At 39.6% G+C, this 21,753-nt stretch overlaps 1 protein-coding gene across 2 annotated transcripts in view; it reads left to right on the top strand.

Moving 5' to 3' along the window:
* The window catches only part of MTTP (microsomal triglyceride transfer protein), a 28,323-nt gene extending 7,242 nt beyond the window's left edge, over positions 1 to 21,081 (top strand). For both annotated transcript variants that reach the window (XM_005238063.4, XM_027787686.2), the window contains 15 exons: positions 349 to 456; positions 1,194 to 1,310; positions 2,626 to 2,765; positions 3,607 to 3,757; positions 7,123 to 7,280; positions 8,142 to 8,310; positions 8,855 to 8,962; positions 9,938 to 10,150; positions 11,166 to 11,377; positions 11,994 to 12,091; positions 12,193 to 12,314; positions 13,090 to 13,317; positions 18,201 to 18,325; positions 18,663 to 18,833; positions 19,457 to 21,081. In XM_005238063.4, coding sequence (XP_005238120.1) covers positions 349 to 456; positions 1,194 to 1,310; positions 2,626 to 2,765; positions 3,607 to 3,757; positions 7,123 to 7,280; positions 8,142 to 8,310; positions 8,855 to 8,962; positions 9,938 to 10,150; positions 11,166 to 11,377; positions 11,994 to 12,091; positions 12,193 to 12,314; positions 13,090 to 13,317; positions 18,201 to 18,325; positions 18,663 to 18,833; positions 19,457 to 19,625 — 2,289 coding nt within the window. In that variant the 3' untranslated portion in view covers positions 19,626 to 21,081. The remainder of the gene's footprint in view (positions 1 to 348; positions 457 to 1,193; positions 1,311 to 2,625; positions 2,766 to 3,606; positions 3,758 to 7,122; positions 7,281 to 8,141; positions 8,311 to 8,854; positions 8,963 to 9,937; positions 10,151 to 11,165; positions 11,378 to 11,993; positions 12,092 to 12,192; positions 12,315 to 13,089; positions 13,318 to 18,200; positions 18,326 to 18,662; positions 18,834 to 19,456) is intronic.
* Positions 21,082 to 21,753: the final 672 nt, after the last annotated feature.

The following is a 21,753-nucleotide window of genomic DNA, read 5'->3' as shown; positions in this document are numbered from 1 at the left end:
AGATACTATGCCCCAGTGGGGAAGGATTATCTAAGGATTATGCAGAAAAATTAGTCACTTGTGAAATTATGTAATTTTTCCCATTTCCTTTCTAAATTCTCTCTAATTAACAGAAAGTTGTTCACTGTACTGAAACTGCATTTAGGTACAGCTGAAGGCCAAAACTTGTTTGTACTGTTATTGACAGGCCCTGCAGCCCTTGGAGTTTGCTTAAATAAGGGCAACAGGTCCAAATTCAGCTTCCCAATCAGAAAAATGTAAAAGGAGTTTTTTACAGAGATGACCCACACTATCTATTCCTTTCTTATTTAACCAGACTTGTTATATACTTGTTTTTTATTCCTACAGGTCAAAACCTTCTACTCATATCAAAATGAGCCTGGGTTTACTCAAAATATTAAGAGAGGTCTGGCTAGTCTTTTCCAGCTACAGCTGTACTCTGGTGCTGCCCATGAGGTATGGTGCTATATCTGGCAAGATCATCATCATCAGAGAAACAGCCAGAGCCTGGTCTGCTCAGAAAGGCAGACCTTGGCTCCCACTGACTTCAGAAGGAGTGAACTGTGACAGAAATCAGCCCTTTGATCACATTTCACGCTGGGGACATAAAGAGTCTTCTGAATAATCGGTGAAATAAGTTGCTGCAATTAACATAAAGAACTAGGTGAAATCCAATTGATTTAAGATGCTTTTATCAATTTAGCAAAAATTTGTAATAAACCAACTTAAACCAGGTCAGTATAAAAGAGATTATACTGATGTTTAAAGTCAGTAGATTCCTAAGCTCCGTTCAATGGATTAGGCCATTTTAAATCGGAATATCCACGCAAAGTTAGCAATGGTTTAATCGCATCCGGTTAACCTGCTTTACATTGTTAAATTTCTGCATCTGTCCACATGAGCAAATCTGAAATTTAACTTAAATTCATGAGTATAGTGCCAGTTGCCAGGTGTTTCCTAAATTTTTTCTTTAAACAAACTTTCCTTCACAGCCATCTAATGAAAAGTACCCCTGCCAATCCAAAGCAGGTGGTTAGAAACACTGATACCTTCCAAACTGGTAAATAAACCCAAACAGTGCAACATATCAGATATAGGATTTAAGCAGTGAAGAAAATGGCTCATCTTTGGAAAGTGTTCTGGGGTCCCCAAGATAAATTCAGGAAAAGTCCTAATTAACTCTTTTTTCCAAGGTGGACATATCTGGGAAATGCAATACTACTTACCATGTGCGGCAAGATCAAGTGACTAAAATAAAAGCCCTGGACTCCTGTGAAATAGAAAAAGAAGGATTTACCAGCCACAACCAGGTATGATTTCTTTAACAAAATAAAATCTATTCTGCCTATTTAAAATATATTCTTAGAAGTATAGAATCATTTAGGTTGGAAAAGACCTTTGAGATTATCAAGCCCCACTGTTAACCCCAAACTGCCAAGTCCATCACTAAACCATGCCGCTAAGCTTTTTAGTAGCTATTACACATTTTTTCAAAAGTCCTTTCTTGCATTACAGAAAGCAAATTCTACAGAAAGCAAATTCTACGTGTATATTTTGTACTATTACTAGTACAAATTTCATATGTAGTACCGATGGGGAGAACAGGGAATTGATTCTCCTCTTGTGTAAACCACCTTGGCTCAGCTGACATTGAGTACAGCACACCAATTTGTATAACTTTTGGATCTTCATCCATAACACATTTTAGTTTCTATGCAGATTTACAGCACTTTTGTCCTGGCTGTACTGAAGTTTTAATCGATGTGAGGCTTTTCTTTCTTTGGAGGAAAATACTAGATACAGTCACAATAGTAACCTTTTCCCCAGCTGCTAAGTCACAGCACTTAGCATATGCAATAAATGCCAGGCAAGATGCTGATTCCTGAATGGAGCCCAGTGAGGCTTGCTTGGAAGGTCAAAGGCTTCCCTAATGCACAGGTGTAATGTAGAAGATGTGCTGTAGAGGTAGCTGAAGCCCTACTATAGCCTTAATGGTTCTCTACTACTAGTAAATGCCTTTCTAAGCAGTTACTACTGAGTGCAGGCTGGACACATGCTGAAGGGATTGGGATTCTCTGCATTAGAAACTGACCTTTCTCAGCTCAGAGAAGTACAAAGGTAGCACATACTTTGTTAACACCTCAACACTGACAGTATTCCTGATTTTAACACTTGCCACAAAGACTTCATCTTGTTTACAAACAAATCAAGCAAAGTGGCTGGCTTTGCTTCACAGGTGTGAACATAACAATCTTATTTACAAGTTATTTCCCTGGAAAAGTTTCTCATTTTATTTTAAATGTATTTTTAACTAAATGAAGTACTGAGTATTTTCTTAGTTGCGGCCTGCTCCATAACTTGCTCCCCTCCTCTGCCTTTTTTTCCCTCCAATATATATTGAATTTGACACATACAGTGCAGAAGTCAGTGGCTGCTTGTTGCAGAAGGAATTTTTGAGAACCTGGTTTATAGGCTTAGCTTGAGATGTTGTCAACCCACATGCACCTTCTGCATTTGGCTCTATTTCATTATGAGTTTTGCCCTGATTTGAAACTGTGAGCTCTTTTCCTATTTTGTTGTTTATTGATCAACCTTTTTTCTGATTTATTTTTTAATTATTTTCAGATTTTAGATGTCACTTCAAAAGCCACATCTGCCACAATTTATGTGCTGGAAGACAGTTTCATTAAATCCATTAAGGCAGAAGAAAATTATGTTGTGCTTCTGAATTCTCGACGAAAAACAGGTGCCAAAATAGTTTCAAAGTAAGTTGGGCAATTTGACTGTCGTTGATGGTAGCAGGACCAGTGGTTCAGGTCAGGTTATATATGTATGTCTTATAGCATCAAGATCTAAGGCTTTAAACTCTCCAGGTAAGGATATAGGTCTCTTGTATCCATATGATAGTCAGTCCAACTTTGATTAGGGGCTGTATGCAAATAATAAATAATATCATTTATAAGGTAGGAAATGAAAACAGCTGGAAATGGCCAAAACATTTTAAGCAACACATTACTTCTGTAGGTGTTCCATTTCCGTGGCCTCTCATTTCTTAAGAAATAGTTCCAATAGATCTCCATTTGTAGTATGTGAAAGCTCAGAAGTATAGGAAAAAAAAAATCTGCTGCATAGGAAGGAAATAACATTGAAACCTAATCTGTGTTAGACCCCAGACTCCAAAACACTGAAAGCTTGGAGATACTCATGCAAGATAAATGATTCAGGCATCTCCTCACTGTTATGATATTTTAAAAATGTACATTCAAAATCTCACTTTCCAGATCTTCTTATCAACAGATATATGAAACATTTCAGAATGTATATGGTTACTGAAGACTATTTACCAGCGATATATCCATACTTTAGAAAGTCTATTATTTAGGTATTTTATGCCACATACCTCTCAGTAGTAATTCTGCTGGTATCAGATACTTCTGTTACCTTAAAAATGCCGTAGATCTGCCATGTTCTGGCAAGTCTATTTTAAAATAAGACTTCATTAAGTCTGCGTTCTGTGGTTTGGGCCTGTGGAGGATTTTTTTGTTTCCTCTTGCTTTGATTTCTGCATTTTTGCTTTAACGGTGTCTTCACTGTATGGATGCACAGGCAGAGGCTGGAACTGAAGTCAGTACAAGCTGGCCCTGGACTGATCGCTGGCAAGCAAGTCACCGGTGTTATCAAGACTTTGGACTCCAGTTATGTTGCCGTGCCACTAGTAGCAGAGCCAGTCAAATCTGAGTGCAAAAAGTGTCCCTCAGTAAGTAAACACAGGCTCATTGGGAGTCATTGGGATTCTGGTCAATTAGCTGAGCACAACAAGTACGAAAGAAGTTTCTGTCCAAGCACCCCATGAGGAGACATCTAACCTAGCAATATAAAATATACCCCAGAGTGGGGAGCATGGTGGTGGTGCAGTGGTGCTCCACCACACAAGGCTGTTCTAAAAGCTACCTCTAAAAGTACCAACCTTTTTGCTCTCTTTCAAAGACTGAGTGCAGTATTTCTCAAAACCATTGAAAAAGAAAATAACCTTTTGTTTTCTCATCTTTGCCAACCCTGAGTTGGCAGGAGCTTATTTCCTCTGGGTAATGGAGTGGGATGGTTGGCCAATGTTTATAAATCATTCTGTGATGGATGAGCTGAACTGCTCCTAGAAATTAAAGGTAGTTAACCATTCCTTAGGCAAGCTAAACATTTGTTGGTAACATATCTAGCCTCTTCTTACTACCTGACCCTGAAGTAAGTCTTTTAAATAAAAGACTTTATAGGTATTTTGTAAGTATAAAATGAGGGTTTAGTATTCTTGACAAGTCCAATACTGTTCTCATCTTTCCCCTGGAAAAAAAATTACCTTGTTCTTTTTATATTTAAGATGTCTGAAGACTACTAAGAACTTTGTTTGTAAATGCATCATCTTTTCTTTTGCTGATGCTATTCATCATAAACTAATATAAATCACTGCAGTGATTGTTGGCAAACAATTTTAATGCTATTACCATTGTGGAATGTATTTAGCAATAATTTTTAAATTAATGTTCCCATTTTCTATGATCTGCTAGTTTTTTATAAGCAAGATAAGGCTTCTATTCAGCACACATACTTTTAATCCTCCAGAGATACTCCTTATGAGCACAAATACCTTACTATATTGGAACTTGTGCTAGTTATTTGGAAGTAGCATTGCACTGTAATAATTTATCTTGTCTAATGCTTGTTAAGCCACAGAGAAGATAAAAAATAGGTGGGGGAAAATGAAACAGAAATGATGCTGCATGTATGCTGGAGCAGTTCTGAGCAGAGAACATCAAGGGATCTTAAACAGAGCAGGGACAGGTGCTTTTTTCCTGACTGCCCCTTTGGGTTTGTGCTGATCAATTTGTCACTTGGAACAGAGTTTGTCATAATAGTTATAGAGATAATTTCCAGACCAAGATAACAAACATAGGGTATAATTCCAGAGCACTGCCTGGGGACTGAGCTATGTCATTATAAACCTAATGGCATGATGAGAATGAAGTCCTACTTTCTTACTGTATTTTACAGTAACTGCTATGAAAAGATGGGGGTCTGTAAACAGAACACTGTATCCAAAGCAGCAACATAACATTTGGTACTTACATATCACGGTATACATTAAGACCATGCTGACATGATATGCCCTACAGTTCACGCTTTCAAGACCCTTTTTAAATCGTAATAGGTCTTACCTCTATCTTTATGAATTTGGTAAAATAACCTTTACAAACCCACTTCACACATGGCAGCACTAGCTTCTGTGGGGTTATAACCATCATTTACATTTAAATTTAGGCCTAGATTTCTGTGTTTAGACATCATAAAGCATGCTATCTTCAGAAGAGCTCATAGTTCTTACCTTTTTTTTTTTATGTTTATGGTTCCTACAGAAAAAGGATGCCTCTTCTGAAACTGAGGTGTGTTTTTTCCATCATGTGCAGCCAGCCTTTGTAGGCTGGTAAATCAGCTGTCACACTAGCATTCTAAACCAACTTATGCTCTGTTTAGGACCTCTTGATTTGGCTTGAATTCTCCTGGAGTGCCCACAAGACCTTTGGTCTGATCTGTCAGACACAGAGATTCTTGTCTGAGCTTGGCTGAGTTGCCATGTGGAAGTGTATGCATCTGTGCCTGAATCCTTGGAGCACTCAAACCAAATTTCCTGAAATTCACATGAGGAGAATAAGGCTCCTTGCAAAGGTCAATTGTGAATGCTGGCTTTTAAAATCATGGTCACTGCAGGAGACAGCAGCTACTCCTTGTAGCAGTCAAATGCTTAGAGCACACCCCCAAAGAGGAAGACTTGGTTTCCACTCTCTTTTTCTTGAGATAGTTCCAGCTCCCACCTTGCTTGTCTCTAGGGTATGTGCTAAGCTAAGACCAGCCTACACAGCTGGGCTCTGCACAGGAGAAAATACAGGATTAATGAGGTTAGAGATTTTTTGCTGGGCTATGGTGCAGCTTAACAGGGGGGAATAGAAAGTGCCCCATACGTTTATCCAATTTCAGCTTATAATAGCCACACTGACCTTGGTGCTAAGCACTAATCACCAGCTGAGGTTAACAGACCCATCTGTGCCTCAGAACACGAGCTCCTCCCAGCTGGTCATTAATCCTCAGGAAATATCCTATGTCTCAATCATTGTTGCCTAATTATTGTCTGTTACAGTTGATGGAAGTTGTACTCTGTACTGCTGAACGATACTTATATTTGCCAGCAGGTTTCAGCGTTATTGCCTAGTACAAAACCCATGAAGAGGGGAAGTATTTTAGTAAGGGTCAAATGGGTGCTAGTCTTATTTCCCACTTGGGAAAACTGCAGTAAACACTGCTGCAAAGAACAGCTGAGTTTTCACCAAGGAATGTTCTTAGTAATTTGACATAACAGAGGCAAAGGCGAGGGAGGAAAGGTCAAAATACCTGCACCAGTTTCTTATGGAGTGTATCTGGAAGGACAGATACAGGTTTTATCATGTTGGCTCATTTAGGTCAAAAATGTGGTGTGTGGAATAAATGCAGGAACAGCATTTGAAGAAGTTGATACCTGTTCTAATACCATCTTACCTATAGTTTTGTACAATAACCACAAATCCCTCCTCATCTTACGCAGGTTTATGAATAAGAAATGGAGCATCCACTCCTGTTCCAGACTAAACACAAAATTACCATCTTCTAAGAAAACATGATTAATTTGTGAATTGCAGATTGTGCAACCCCCACTTTAAAAAAAATTTCTTAGGAGAAAACGGGAACAGAAGGCAAACACTGTATTCACCAGAAAGCACAGTGAATTTCTCAGAGAAGATAATTCACCTTATTCCAGTTACAGTATAAATAATCATGTTTTATTCCAAAATAGATTGCATATAAAGCAATGTACATTATCAGGAAAATACTGAAGTGTTGGAAGAGAGTTATAGAAAGGTTTCAAAGATATTTGTGTTGGGATGTCACAAATTAAATAATACTTAGCTAAAGGATCAGCAATCTGTTGGATTTCAGCTAATTTGAGCAACAGGTGGCCCACATATCTGCATTTAGTAAATTTGATTTGGAGAACTGAAACCACAATATGAGATATTTAACATAATGTGAATTGTTTTGCAGCTTTCTGAACACTGGCAGAGCATCAGAGAACATATGTATCCTGAAAAACTTTCCAAAGCTGAAGCAGCAAGAAGCTTTTTGTCCTTCATTCAGAACATCAGAAAAGCTACGAAAGAGGAGATACTGCAGATTATTAGAAGTGAAAATAAAGAACTTCTGTAAGTCATCATGAACAAGCTTTCAAAAGGTTTAAGTTACTTAAAAGTGCAGAAGGGCAAACTGCATGCAAACAGATTCAGTTCTACTGGTGATGTCCTAGCAATGCAAAAACAGTATTCAGTAGTTTCTACAGGAAAAGGATTTTTTTTTAAAAGCTGTGTGTGTTCTCATAGTATATTTGCAGCACACTGATCAGCCACCAAGATTGTATCTACAATGCAAAACAAACGTGCTTTGTAACTTACCCAGAGGTTCTCAACCTGACTGCTTGTTCTGAAACACTCTGTAACTTGTTCTTGACTTGCCCATTTGTGTCCTTCAAATGGAAATACAGCAAAGAAGGGGATGATTCATGCCTGGATATTGTGCTAATATCAGAGTTTGGGTGTGAACAGCATGTGCACCTAGACTTGGGAGTTGGAAAGCATTTCCAAGTCACACCATAGAGTCATGATCTTTCAAACAAATTATAGCAGTTGTTAACAACAGAGATAAACCTGAGAGTAACTCGGGTAGCATGGAAGCCTGTTCTCTAGCTGTCATTGTGTATGCAGAAATAAAACACTTCTTTCAATTTAGAACCTTGTCCTGTAAACTTTAAGACACTCTAGACAGTTCTGGTTTTTTAATACTTTTTTTGTCCCATATTTGCATAAATTCAAACATTATTATCCATGGATATGATTTTGAGGAGGAAGAATTCAGGGACTCAGTTCTTTTCAACAAGAGTAAAAAATTCTGTCTCATACCTGCAATTAAGAGATCTTTCAGCACATTAGCTTTTCTTTCTACATGCAGCAAAGTCTTTACAGTGTTTTCTAGCTCATTACGATGATATACTCATTTCCACTTCTTTGTAGTCCACAGGTAGTGGATGCCGTAACCTCTGCTCAGACCCCAGCATCACTGGAGGCCATACTGGAGTTTCTTGACTTTAAGGATGCAAGCACTTCTACCCTGCAGGAGAGATTCCTGTATGCTTGTGGATTTGCTTCTCACCCCAGTGAAATGCTCTTGAAATCTTTAACTGTAAGTCAAAAGACAAAACAAATACAACAGAGTTAATATTCTTGAGCCTCATCCCTGTCAAAGGGGAAGGGAAGAAGAACTGTTGCCGTTTCCAGTTTTCCTTTCTTTATCCCTTCCAGGGTTTCCTTTAAGTTTGCAAATAGCATATAGCCTGGAAGCAACAAAAATGTGTAGGTCCAGACTTATTTGCAAAATGTTATCAATATCTACTCCTTGGAAAGCAAACATAATACTGAGCATTAGCAAAACAATTTCAGGATTGTTTGATTGTTTCTTTATTCAAAACCTGTAAGCATTTAGTACTCGTTGTTGGGTTTTTTTTACATAGCTTCAGAATGAACCTACTATATGAGACACTGAATGTAACTCAAGGGGGAAATGGCAATCAGTTATTACATCTCATGACAAAATAGTGCTCTGCTTAGCCTGAGCCCAGGCTGTTGGGGTTAATACCTTTGCACTGCAGTAATGTTCACAGGAAGTGAGGAACTATGGTTCATCATATCTAGACAGAGAAACTAACAGCATTGATTTTGCATAACAGGCTAAGTTCAAGGGTGATATCGCAAATGAAGAAATCAGAGAAACTCTTGTCATTGTCATGGGAGCACTCATCAGAAAGCTGTGTGACAGAGAAGGCTGCAAGCTTCCAGTGAGTATCTGCTGTTCAGTGCTGGCCAGATTCTGGTCTGCAACGCATGTAAATGATCCCTGCTAATGTTACTGGGAGAGCAAGAGAGACATGGGAAGGATATTCCCCCCTGTTTTAAAATAAGCCCACAAACTCCTATGTTTGATAGAGAGGAGATTATTTTTTTTTTAACAGTGACATCTACTTCATCAGCTTTAGGTTTTAATTTGGCTTTTTTCCATTTCTGTGGATATGTCCCAGTTTGTCCTTTTTTGACAGAACTTTTTCTCACTTCTGTCAGCAGAAGCAGTACTTGTGCTCCCTTGTGCAAAACCTTTGCAGGTCCTCAGAGAAACTAGCAAACTCAGGATCTATATAATATTTGCAATCCCCTTAGCTTATGTCAGCTCTGTGAAGAAAATAAATTCAAGTACTCAGCTCTGCTCCAAAGATGCACAGAACAGCTCAGAAGGAAGGCTATCACCTTGATCATAGACTAAGTAAATGCTGGTGATAGAGGATGAGAATGATCAGACAGGACACTTCTGCCTGCTGGATCTGTGCTGTTTGGGATTGCAGCACAGTGCTGAAAAGACACAGAGCACCTGAGTGGCCCTTAGAAATCCCATTTTCCTTCCCCTGTTAATTGCCAAGCACTCTTATGACATTATGTTATGAAGCACTAAAGAACACTTCCCTTGTCTGTTTGTGGGGACATGTTGGCCCCATAAGTAAGACCTGTGAAGTCCCCAAATCAGAGCAGGTGCAGCTAGCAAATGAGAAGTCTATGGACCAGGTGCCACTGTGACTATAGCCGCTTTGGTTATGCTTGAAAGAAGCCATCAACATGCAGTTTACAAATGACACCTTTGCTAACCCTGTGCAACGATGCTTTGAAACAAAAACATGCTAGAACCCAGCCTGCCTCTCCTACCTCTGCAAGGGAAAAAGGTAGGTTTATGATCACCATTTAAACATGCTGTTGATTTTCTTTAGGCTGTTGTGGAAGCCAAAAGGCTGATTTTAAGTAGACTGGAAAAGGCTAAGAAAGATGACAATGTGAGGATGTACTTGCTGGCACTGAAGAATGCACTGCTTCCTGAAGCAATTCCGCTGCTGCTGAAGTACACTGAGTCAGAAGAAGGGTCCATCAGCAATCTTGCTGCCACTACCTTACAGAGATACGATCCTTCTTTTGTCACCAAGGAGGTAAGAAAATATACTGCCCAAGAAAAGAAGTGCAAGACATTGCATTAAATGTAAAGAATAAGTTAACAGAGTTCATTTGTCAGTCCCACTCTTTTTAAAGATGCCCCACATACGTTTTTTTACCTCCAGAAAATTATTATACACACTTCGGTTCAAGCCAAAAAACTCTACACATTCCTGCTTGCCAAATCCTAGCTGCCAGTCTGCCAGTGCTAGTCAGCCTCATTCACAGACAGCCATTGAAGATGGCAGGCAGTCTTTAGGGAAAACTGGTCTCCCTTTGCAAGAGCACTGCCTTCCCTGTGTGTAACCCCTGTTCTTCCTTGTACTTTCACATAGCCAGAAAGAATGCATGAAGTTAAAGAAGGGTAAAATAGCTGCATCTTACCTTGCAGCCTCTGTGAGTAAGAGAAGTACAAAAGCAGAAGGTGTGGTCCTGCCTTCGCTGTATTACCCTGCAATCAATTTCATGCCTACTGCTGGCAGCTGTGACTAAGGTTGTCAGGGTGTTGCTCTGCAATGAACATGCTGGAAGCTGTTGGGTCAGCGGCTCTCCATGGACTTACCTGTAACAAAGATGTGTCACAACCTTCTCAGGGATGTGAGGCCACCACAGGCATTATCTAGAAAATTAAAATTGCAAGATTCTTGATTTTTTTAAAGCACATATTCCTTTAACAGTCAAGGAAATCTCTCTCTTGGCCTTACCACTGCCACAGTGTTTTGATCTTAGTGCTGCTACTTATTTACAACCCTGCTGTGAAAATCAGTGTGGAAGGCTGTATTTGGACTGTGGCTGAGAAGATAACAGATGCCCCACTTGCCCATGTGGTCACTGAGCTATACATGTCTCGTACATTCCAAAAGGACCATGAAGAACAAGATGCTGAAAATATATCCTTATGTATTAGCCTTAGCTATGGAGCTAGCTTAAGCTGATATTATAAACAAGATTCCAGTCTGTACTTTGCCCAGTCATCTGTGTGAGCACTAACTGAATCTGTTTCCTGACCAGGTGAAGGAAACAATGAACAGGATATACCACCAGAATCGTAAAGTCCACGAAAAGACAGTGCGAACCACTGCAGCTGCTATCATCTTAAACAGTAACCCATCCTACATGGAAGTGAAAAACATCCTGCTCTCCATTGGTGAACTGCCTCTGGAAATGAACAAGTACATGCTCTCCATGATCCAAGATATAGTTCACTTTGAAATGCCTTCCAGGTACATTAAGTTCAGTATAAATAAATATAGCTCATCCTTACTTCTTCGCAGAAACCCAAAGAACACAGAGGTTCTCAATAATTACTACTGTAAAATTTAAATAAAAGGATGCCTGATTTTTGTGTCACTTTCAGATACTGGTATTTCAGAATAAATCTCTGCATTTTGATGACATTCATTTAATAGATATTCACATTTTCAGAGGTACAAATAAGAATTAGTCATCAAATTTGCATTACTGTAAGAAATGTTATCTGTTAGTTTTAATTATCTCATTGGGGCACTCACTTTTATATTTTAAGAACCAGCAAACAAGAACAATTTTAAACATCACAGCACTAGAATTAAAATAATCAAAATACCTCTTCTTCTCAACACCATTAATTTTGAAGCAAGACCTTTGCTTGCCTTTCTACCTATGGCTGTAGGGAGTAGCTGAATTTGAGAAAGGTTAAGTCTGAATTTTAGTGGGAAAATGTAAGGGTTTTGAAGACCTCCTTTGCTACTGGCAAATTCACCCTTTCTCAAATTTGATATTTCTACAAACAGTAATACCTTTGGTACTGTAACATTTTTGTGTCTCTGTGGTTTGTTTGTTTGTTTATAAATATCACAGCAAAACTGTTCGGCAAGTTCTGAAGGACATGCGTGCTCATAACTATGATCGCTTCTCCAAGATGGGCTCTTCTTCTGCCTACTCTGGCTATATTACACGTATGTAACCATGAAACTGCCTTTTAACCCTGTTTGTATTCCCAAACATTGGATTAATCCACTAGTTTAGTCACAGGTACCTTCTTTCTTTTTTACTTAAGGTGGTCCCGATGTATCATCCACATACAGCCTTGACATTCTCTATTCAGGCTCTGGTATTTTAAGGAGAAGTAACATGAATATCCGTATTTTCGACAGAAATGCTGAACTTCATGCCAGCCAGGTAACTGCCACACTGTGCATAAAAACTAAGCCAGTAAATGGTCCTCTTATTACAGCTTCTCAATCAATTCATTTACTTAAGACCATAAGGTTTGCTGCACTGGGGAGAGAACAACCAGTAAAGGGAAAAAGAAACTCACAAGAGCCAATGAGGCACACCTTTGCCCTAACCAAAAGACAGATGTTTTGTTCTGTATCATATATCAGGTTCTGTCTCTGGTTAAAGCCTATGCTGTTTATCTGATGTAATCAGTAAAAGTTTGATGAGTTTGTAAAATCAAGTCCTGTGTTTCGGATATAACACTGAATGGAAATACAGGGTGAACATCAAATGCACAAATCAAAGAGATTTAAATAAGATGCCTCTGGTTTGGACTCTCTATAATGTTGGCAAGTACATTAAATGTTATAAACCTAAATTTCTGCAGCACAAAAATTGTGCAGTGGAACATCTTTGGGGTTTCCTCCCAACTTTGTGGAAAATAATCATATGAATAAAGGAAAGAATGTTTGAAAGAAAAGCAGGCTTGGGACTGTGATCTGTATGTGGGCAAATTCTGCCTACATCTAAAGGGAAAAAACATGCCATGAGATTATTTTATTTCCCATTTTTCTAGCTGCTCTACCTAGTTCCCTTAAGTCTTAACCTCATACTTTTTCATCCACAACTACATAAATAAGAGTTACGTTCTTAGACATTAAGAAAATGTGTAGGATTCTTAACAGCCTGGGACGGGCAGTTTTTTTGTTGATTTTGTATCACTGTCGCTTCTTAGGTGGTGATTGAAGCTCAAGGTCTGGAGTCCATAATAGCTGCAACTCCCGATGAAGGCGAGGAAAACCTGGACTCCTTTGCTGGCATGTCAGCCATTCTGTTTGATGTCCAACTCAGGCCAGTTACATTTTTCCAAGGGTACGGTGATTTAATGTCTAAAATGCTCTCAGCAACTGGAGATCCCATTAACGTGGTGAAAGGACTTATCCTCCTGACAGATTACTCACAGGTACTAATGGCACACTGTTTGCTTCTTTTTCTGTCTCCTAAGCACAGATTTTCTTTCTTTTCAACGCTGATAAACCTGATCAAAGTTACATAGGTTTCTCTTACTATGGGAGCAATAGAAAAGTCACAGGTATTAAAAAACAGAATAAAATTACATGAAAAGAAATTTAGAAAAAAGTTGAAAACTTGTATCATTTTAGAAAACAAAGTGACACTGAATAAAAGCAAATCCAACTGAGTTTCCTCTAGAAAACTCATATTGCAATCAGCTATGGCCTCCCCTCACACAATTTCTTGTGATATAGTATTCTCCCATTGGACCACCTAAGTCTTCCTCTTCACAGGCTTTCTAGAGACCATACGTCCAATTTGGCAAGAACTGTCAGGTGCTGCATGAATGCATCACTGGTACTCAAACTTTCCTAGATAGCTAACCTTCAAAGAACAATGCTAAGAGGTCCAAATTTCAAATGCTTGTTACTAGGCAAAACAAGGGATTAAAATGAGGATTACACAGGTTTTATGCAACTGTCACCCCAAATGGTCAGTTAATTTTATGCTTAAATGTAGACTCATATACAAATACAACTGGCTACATAATGTATTATTGGAGGACTAAAAACCAAGACATCTCTCTGAAAGTGCAAGACCCACATTTGGATTGATATTTTTGTGCTTCCTGTGCAAAGATCTCCTTAACCTGTGGATTTAACAGCAGCACTAGCAGCACTCAGCTCACAAAACATCTGCAGGCTCAGATTTTACTTTCTACTTTTCTGCTTTAATTCTTAGCAAAAAAAGATGCCAAAAGCAGATGATGAGAAAATCCACCCTGATCAAAATTACAAACATCCCCTGCATGACAGCTTTCCCCATCCTGAACTCAGCTCAGCCCCTTTGTAATGGTATTGTAAGGCTACAGGGCTTCCCATGGAGTGCACAAATTGGCTAACTAAAGCTCATTCCAACAATGATTTACAGTTCACACGCAGATTATGGGCAAAAACTTTACCATGACCTATTTAACAAACAGACTGCAGAGGTGAGAAAGACGATCATGTCCAGTCCGGAGTATACAAGCATGGTCTTTACAGAACTAAGTATTTCCAACTGCTGTGCATGCACCAAGCTCCATACATACCCTGCCTGAATCAGCTGGCTAGGCACCCCAAGAGCTCTGCCAGCCACTGGATTCTCTACTCCTCATCTTTGGAGGGAGAACCTTACAAAATCCTGGGGCACACCAGGGCTCAGACTGCATGCCATTTTTAACAACATCAGGCTGTAACATTTTCAGACACTGACTCTCTGGAAGCCCAGGCAGCACTGTGATGAGATGGGACCCCCACCCTGCTTTCTCTCTTGTGTTGCCACTATCACAGTTGCTGCCTAAGCTCTTTGGGACTCAAACAGTGGACACAACCAAAAGCGTGTGTTCACAACCAAAAAGGCACTTGTTCTTACCTAGACACTTCACAAAGCCAAAAATTGTTTAATGCACTGTTGAACACAGGTTCAGGCTGAGATGCATTTTAAACACAGTACATCTTTCTAAGAATGGATTTACAGCTACGTTCCAGGTCAACAGCACCACCAACACAGTTTTGGCCACACAACCCAGTCAAGGTTCATGGGAAATGCTTTCAACTGTCAAGTGCCTGAACTGTGATTACAACTGTACCAGTAAACACTGTCAGAATGGAAGTATGAATGGTGTAATACTGGAACTGAGGAAAAACAGTGCAAGAGAGCAAGAATTAATCTAGCTTCTTGGTAGTTGAGTACTACCTCCACTTTCCCTGGCCAGCATGAACAGTCCTTGCCCAGAACATAAGCCCCTTTTTTTCATGCTGTTGACCACCAAGCCAAACATGGATTTATCTTCTTTCAAAGAAGAAGAACAGGCATGCGAAACAGTTCTCATTCTATGATACTGAAACTCAGTGTGCCACAGCTGGCTGCAGTGTGATTTCAGAACAGGCAAAAAACAAATGTGAGATACAGATAGCGCAGTTGAGATCAAACATCAAAAGGATAGCTTGGAAGCCAAGACTGGAACTTAAAAATAGGGCAACTGAATTGTTAGAAAAGAACGTATGTATCTGAGTTGCAATTTTTGCATTGGTGCAGCCTGATTTTGAGAAAAGTGATTTTAAAATATTAGAAAAGTTTTGCTCCCCTATTGCTTTTTATAAGGATCTTTTTGCACAGAAAGACCAAAACTGAGTTGTTCTCAAAAGTTCTGTCAAATCTCCTAAATAACTCCCTCCCTGGAAAATAGCTTCCTTTCATTAATTTTTCGGCTGAAGTAATTGCAATAGGCACGTTTTGGAGAGGTGATTCCCAAGTTGGTAATATTTCTTCTGAAGCTTACACTCCTGCCCCGCACCATTTGTAACATCTTTTCTCACATAACTCCACAAACTGAAATCAGTGTACTTTACAGCCATTGCAAGTTCTGACAGTGTTGTTTGAGGGCTAAGAATAACGGTCCAGAAGTTATAAATTCCCTCTATAAAATAAACAGCTCTCATAAAACAGTTTTTGAGACTCCTAAGTCACCTGCATTAAAGTTCAGTAGTGTTAGTATTTCTCCTAGGCAGCACACCTGCCAGAAGCACAGAGAAATTAAATACTGTAATAATAGGTCAGAGAAACTATTTGAAAGCCAGACCCCAGTGGAAGATAGCCGGTTCCAGAAGAAGTGCCCGCTCCAGCCATCTCTGCATTGCATTACAGTAACACTGCCAGCACAGTACCAAAAGAAACTATATTTTATTGAAACATAGCATGTTTCAGCATTTTAAACAGTAGCAAACTACCTATTCTGATCGTTCGGGATCACATTTTCCACTGCAGATGGCACACAAAGCTCAAGATAGGAAGGGAAAGGAAAATACTGCTCCTGAGGAGGCTGGGTCTCTGCGATTTACACCTCCCATCAGCTTGGATTGGATTTGCAGGAGGTGAAGGACAGGACTGAGCTCTAAATAAGGAAATAGATGAGCTAGTAAAACAGAAGACAAGTGCTCCCTAGCTGCTTTGCTGGTTTCAGTGACAAACCTGACTTAATTCTAGGTAGCCTTTAAAGCCTTAAACTGTGCAGCCATTGCAAACCAAGCCTACTCTAATATTATTAAGTGCAATCTGACAATGCATCTAAAAATATCTGCTCCTCTGGTTTTGTGTACGTGTCTCTGCCAGATTGTATACTGTTACCTCCTTGCTCATTAACCCATCCAATTCAGTCCCAATTAAAAGTGAAGTAAAATCAAGTAAAACAAGCTTTGTCTCCACACCTGAACAGACTGACAAGGGAAGTATTCCTTGGCCCATTGCAGTCAGTAGAAAAACTCCCTTTGATTTCAGAAAGAAATCAAATTCTAATTTGATTTCAACAATTCCAACTCATTATTTTTACCTTGGCGAAAATAAGAAATCAGAGCACAATATGACCACACTTGCTGGGGGCATGTGCGTTTATAAGTCACAGCGAGTCCACTGCATTCTTACATGAAACCTCAAGCCCACTTCAGCAGCAACTGACTGCCAAGTTGGTTCTGCCAAGATTGTTCCAGAGTTTTTCTTATTTGCTCTATAAGGTGAATATGTATGGTTTTATGTATATTATTATTACGCCATTACATACTATATCTACTGACTGAAATGGGCCAATAATATACATTATGTATATGTATATTATTACGCCAACCTAATAATCCAAGTTCTTGATTATGGCAGGAAAACTTGAATGCTCTGAATAAAAACCTCCCCTAATATTGCTTCTTGCTATAGGGATTAGCAAGCCAGAGAGTCTCTGCTTGTTTCTTTCTTAAATCTTGAGACAGAATTAGTTGGAACCACTGGGCTACTGAATTGCTAAGAAGAGAATAGGGACTTTTAAGGTGCCTGGTCATCAAAAAGGGGAAGGAAGTTGCATATTCACACATCCTACAAATGCCTGCAGCATTACAGGTGCTGAGAATATCACAGGCACAGAAACCCGGGAGGAGGGGCAATACCAGCTGGGAGAGAGGAGGTTCTGTACACAAGGAACAATATCAAAATAAACTTTTCCCAAATTAACAGTTCTTTTAAAACAGTGAATTAATCCGTTAGTTCTTAGGGAAGCAGGACACCTACATAAAGATCGCCAAGCTGAGTGAACCTTACAATCTTGGCTGTGTGTCAAAACTTAAAAGTAATGTCATGAGCCTGAGCTATATTATCACTTCCGAAACAGACTCCACGTGATCTGTTTCCAGTCCAGCCATAGAGGTTTCAAGAAGCCATGAACACACTTGACAGCTGATGGAAAATGCAATAAATGCAAATTCACAGGGACAATTAAGGCACATTAGTTTGTGAGTTTCGCCACCCAGACACTGAAGACATAATTACTGCCATACGGTGAGGTCAGAGCCATTACCCACTGCAAAACTGCTTGCAGCACTTTGCATCCTACTGGCACTACAGGGCTGCCTTTGGGTGTGCAGAAGAAGCCACAATGCACTGCACCATTGCTGGGGCTCCAGCACGGAATTTAATCTGATTTAGCTGGACTGCCAGCAGAGCCTCCATGAAGCTTGCATGGCAGATCTTGGGAGACAGAGACCATGATATTCCTTGCAGTGATACTCCTTGCAGAAATTAATGCCAGCTGGCACACAGGGGAGAGGGGAAAGCACCTTGCCTTAGCTTCATCCCATTTTCTAAGGAGCAAGATACCTCGGGGTGTTTTTTCCATCCCTTCAGAAAAGCCCTCTATTCCTTTTTGTTCCTGCAAATGACAAGCAGCATGATCACAGCGCAGAAGGGAGTGAGGAAACCACTGAGGTCTGCAGTCAGTAATGGGGGGATACCTGTGCTTTCTAATGCCTCTAGGAGATTCAGCTGCAGTCCGGGCCAAGGGCCAGCGCAGAGTTCCTGGGTGGCCTGGCTATCGACATCTCAGGAGGGATGGAGTTCAGCCTGTGGTACAGGGAATCCAAAACCAACGTCAAGAACCGGTGAGATACTCCCCAGCACATGCTGTAGCTGTGGTCTATAGAAAGCTCAGGCTCCAGAGCCCCGATAGCATCATTGAGAAGAATTTAAATATAAAAGACCTTGCAGATAAGTTAAAATTGTAACGGTTATGTGCAAGGGAGAACATTTGTGCTCCTTTTTTCCATTCCATCTGGTTATTACCAGTTCACACTGGTCTCACCTGAATTTATATACCTTTACTTGAAGAACAGGCTCCTTTGAGGGCAGTTTTTATGTATGGGTGGTAGAACTGTTTGCAGTTTAATTTCCTCTTTCTTTGAGTTTTTAATTAATTGTAATGCCTGAATTTATCTGCAGGGTAACCATGTTTATAGCTGGTAACACTGAAGTGGATTCCTTCTTTGTAAAAACTGGTATGGAAACCACTTTGGAAGTAGAAACAGCATTAGACTTCATCTCCACGGTGCAGTTTTCACAGTACCCATTTTTAGTCTGTATGCAGATGGACAGAGTCGAGTCTCCATTCAGGTAAGAACTAAGAGCACACAATTTCTGAGGCATCCTTCCAGCCAGCTGCTGAATCTGGAGCTTTTTGGTGTTCACAGCCACAAGAGATTAACAACAGAGGCCAACTTTCAGCCTAATTGCCTTTTTTTTTTTCTTGCCTAATTTTTGCCTAACTGCCAGCCAGTTTTCAGCCTAATAAAATGCCATATTTTATTAAGTCACCAACTTTCCTGAAGGCTAAACAACTGTGCAATAAGGTAAAAAAAGATGCTTTCCAGTAGCCAAAGACTAGTAATTGCATTGCCATGTGAGAAGCGGGGTTTACTACTCCTCCTAATCCCTATTTGCTAAGACATAAGGGTAGTAACATTTGCAGAGCCTGTGCCAGATTTCCATTCAGGCTTTTCTGATCCAGAAGATGGTAAGCCTGAGAAGAATGGATGAAGTTGAGGATCTTCAGAAAATCCTAAGAAAACAGTATCTGTTATTCTGCAGATACTAGAACATCTTCTGATTGTACCTACAGGTTGTGGAAGTGTAATCTTATCTGGATGTAAAGTGTTTATCTCTCTCTAGCCTCACCCACAGGGTACAGATTTTGCACAAATTTGCTAATGCCAGACCACCATGTTGTGTCTTTACAGGCGTTATGTGACTAAGTATGAAAGTCTACCATCTGGCAGACGGTACACTGCAAGGAGAGGGAAAGCAGAACTGTTGGCAGGTAATGAATACCCTCTCCATCAAGAAAATTCCAACATGTGCAGGAAGGTTTTCGACACAAAGTCTGATTCCTCCAGCAACTGGTTTTGAAATGAGCACCTGAGCTTCTGCTGCCCTGAATCCATGGCTCCCTCAATGACTTAGGCTTGTACATACCGTACCAACTTGGAGCTTGATCTTGCAAACTGCAGTTAATGGGAAATTTGCCATTGATTTCAACAAGCCAGGATCAAACTCTCAGTGCTTGCACAGTGTTTACATATTAACCTATATTTAAGACTTTTGTATAAAAACAAGCCAAGGCAAGTAAAGACCAATTTGGTAGTATTCCATGCACTCCCTTCAGGGTGGTGCTAGTTCTTTATTTTCACTTTTTTGTGCCAAAAGCAAAAATAGTCCCTCATTTTTCTTTGTTGGGGAGTATTGAAGTCCATGTTTTTGACATGCAGTAAGAACAATTATGATGTACAAAGAATGATTATTTATGAACATATTTTAAAGTACTTAGGTATTTTAGGCCTATGACTAATCCTTACTCAAATATTCAAGTACAATTAACATCTAAATAGGACCATGAATTCCTGCTTACTCAGTATTGCCTGTTTACAAAAAAAGCAGGTTTTATTTTACAAGATTTTAAAAGATTTTTCCCTTTTTTAAGCAGTAAGAGCTTGGTTATTATTATTTATCTTTTGGGGTTTTTTATTAACTGCTATAGTTAAATATAATTGATTAAAAATGTGTGGTAACATTTCCAGAAGTACTTACAGTTCCCTTAATTCTGAAATTCAGAAATCAGTGGTATAATTTCTGTAGTTATCACCATCAGCAGAGTTAAGCCAACACTGGTTGCTCTTCAAGTTTGGCTCCTAAAAATTTGTGTCCCTGTGTGTAATCAAGGCAGGTGTATTTCAAAAAATGAGCACCCACTAAGGCAATTCTGAACTATTACGAAGGAAAAGGTCCTGAAAGAAATCCATTTTGAATGCACAGTCTAGCAAAGCCTGCACAGACCCAGAATATTTTCTTCTAAGTAAGTTAGGCTCATATTTCAATGTAAAAAAGTATTCATTATTCATACAAGTCCTCTGATTAAAATACTTACACCTTTTTGCTCGTTCAAGCAGTGTCTTCATAGGAGCTGTGTAAAAAAAAAAACCAAACCCAACATTTTACATTTACAACAGCATTGCAGATTAAGAAAGAATATAGTTCAGCTTAGCTCATATCTTGACATGATCCATCTGATTTAATTTTATGCGACAAAGTGCGTGAGTTCTGGTCACAAAAATGTAAAATAAAAAGCCAGGAACAACTGTTCTTCAAAAAACCAAAAACCAGGTGGGAAAAACTCGACTGCCATAAAAAAAAAAAAATTATTACAAGAATAAAAAAAAAATGCACATTCTTTTCTGTTGTGAAAAACCAATAGTGCAGAAATTGCAAAAATCAAACAATCAATGGGATGAAACAGACTGGTGGTTGTCTTTCCTGAAAATGCTGACACACTTGTAGTCAAACAATAAATAAAACAGGTAAAAATACAGTGTGAAAAACATTGGTTTTCTTTTCACTCTTGGTTTTTGTCTGTTCCCTTCTGGGTTGGGAAAGCCTTTCATTGGGCAAGGAATGGTATTGATAGGAGCAAGAGAAACCATGTAATTCACCACCACACAGGAACCAATAACGTAACTTGAACACCTGTCACAGCACTCTCCAAACTATCAGGCTGTGACAAGGTCTTTTTACCACTTCATACCAGCATACTCTTCATACAGTCCCTCAGCTGCCTTCACCTCATCCAGGACATGTGTTTTCTCTGCTTCTTCCTCGGCTGCTCTCTCTTCATTGGCTCTCAATCACTGAACAGAATCAGCCAAAGCTGCACCTTATCTACATCAGCCAACCCACCGCCCCTGAAACCAACCCACAGATGTATATTATCAATGCTAATTAACCCAGCTTCATTCCTCTACAAACACTCACTTGTCCTAGGTTCTCCTTCTAGTCAGGAGGCAGAGGTATCTCCATCTGGTGTAGAGCCCAAGCAGGATGCACCACATGCTGGAGGTGCCTGCCTAAATCTTCTGCCCAAAGGAAAGGTAAGGCCTAGGTGCCCCTCTTCAGTGGCAACACTCACCAGAAATGAGAGGCCAGTGATACCAACACTGCTGGCAGTGACACCAGCCTCTAAGATAACATGGCTAGCCTTGCTAGC

Source organism: Falco peregrinus, chromosome 2, assembly GCF_023634155.1.
Source record: "Falco peregrinus isolate bFalPer1 chromosome 2, bFalPer1.pri, whole genome shotgun sequence".
Taxonomy (NCBI): Eukaryota; Metazoa; Chordata; class Aves; order Falconiformes; family Falconidae; genus Falco; species Falco peregrinus.
This window is presented reverse-complemented; position numbering and strand designations above follow the sequence as displayed.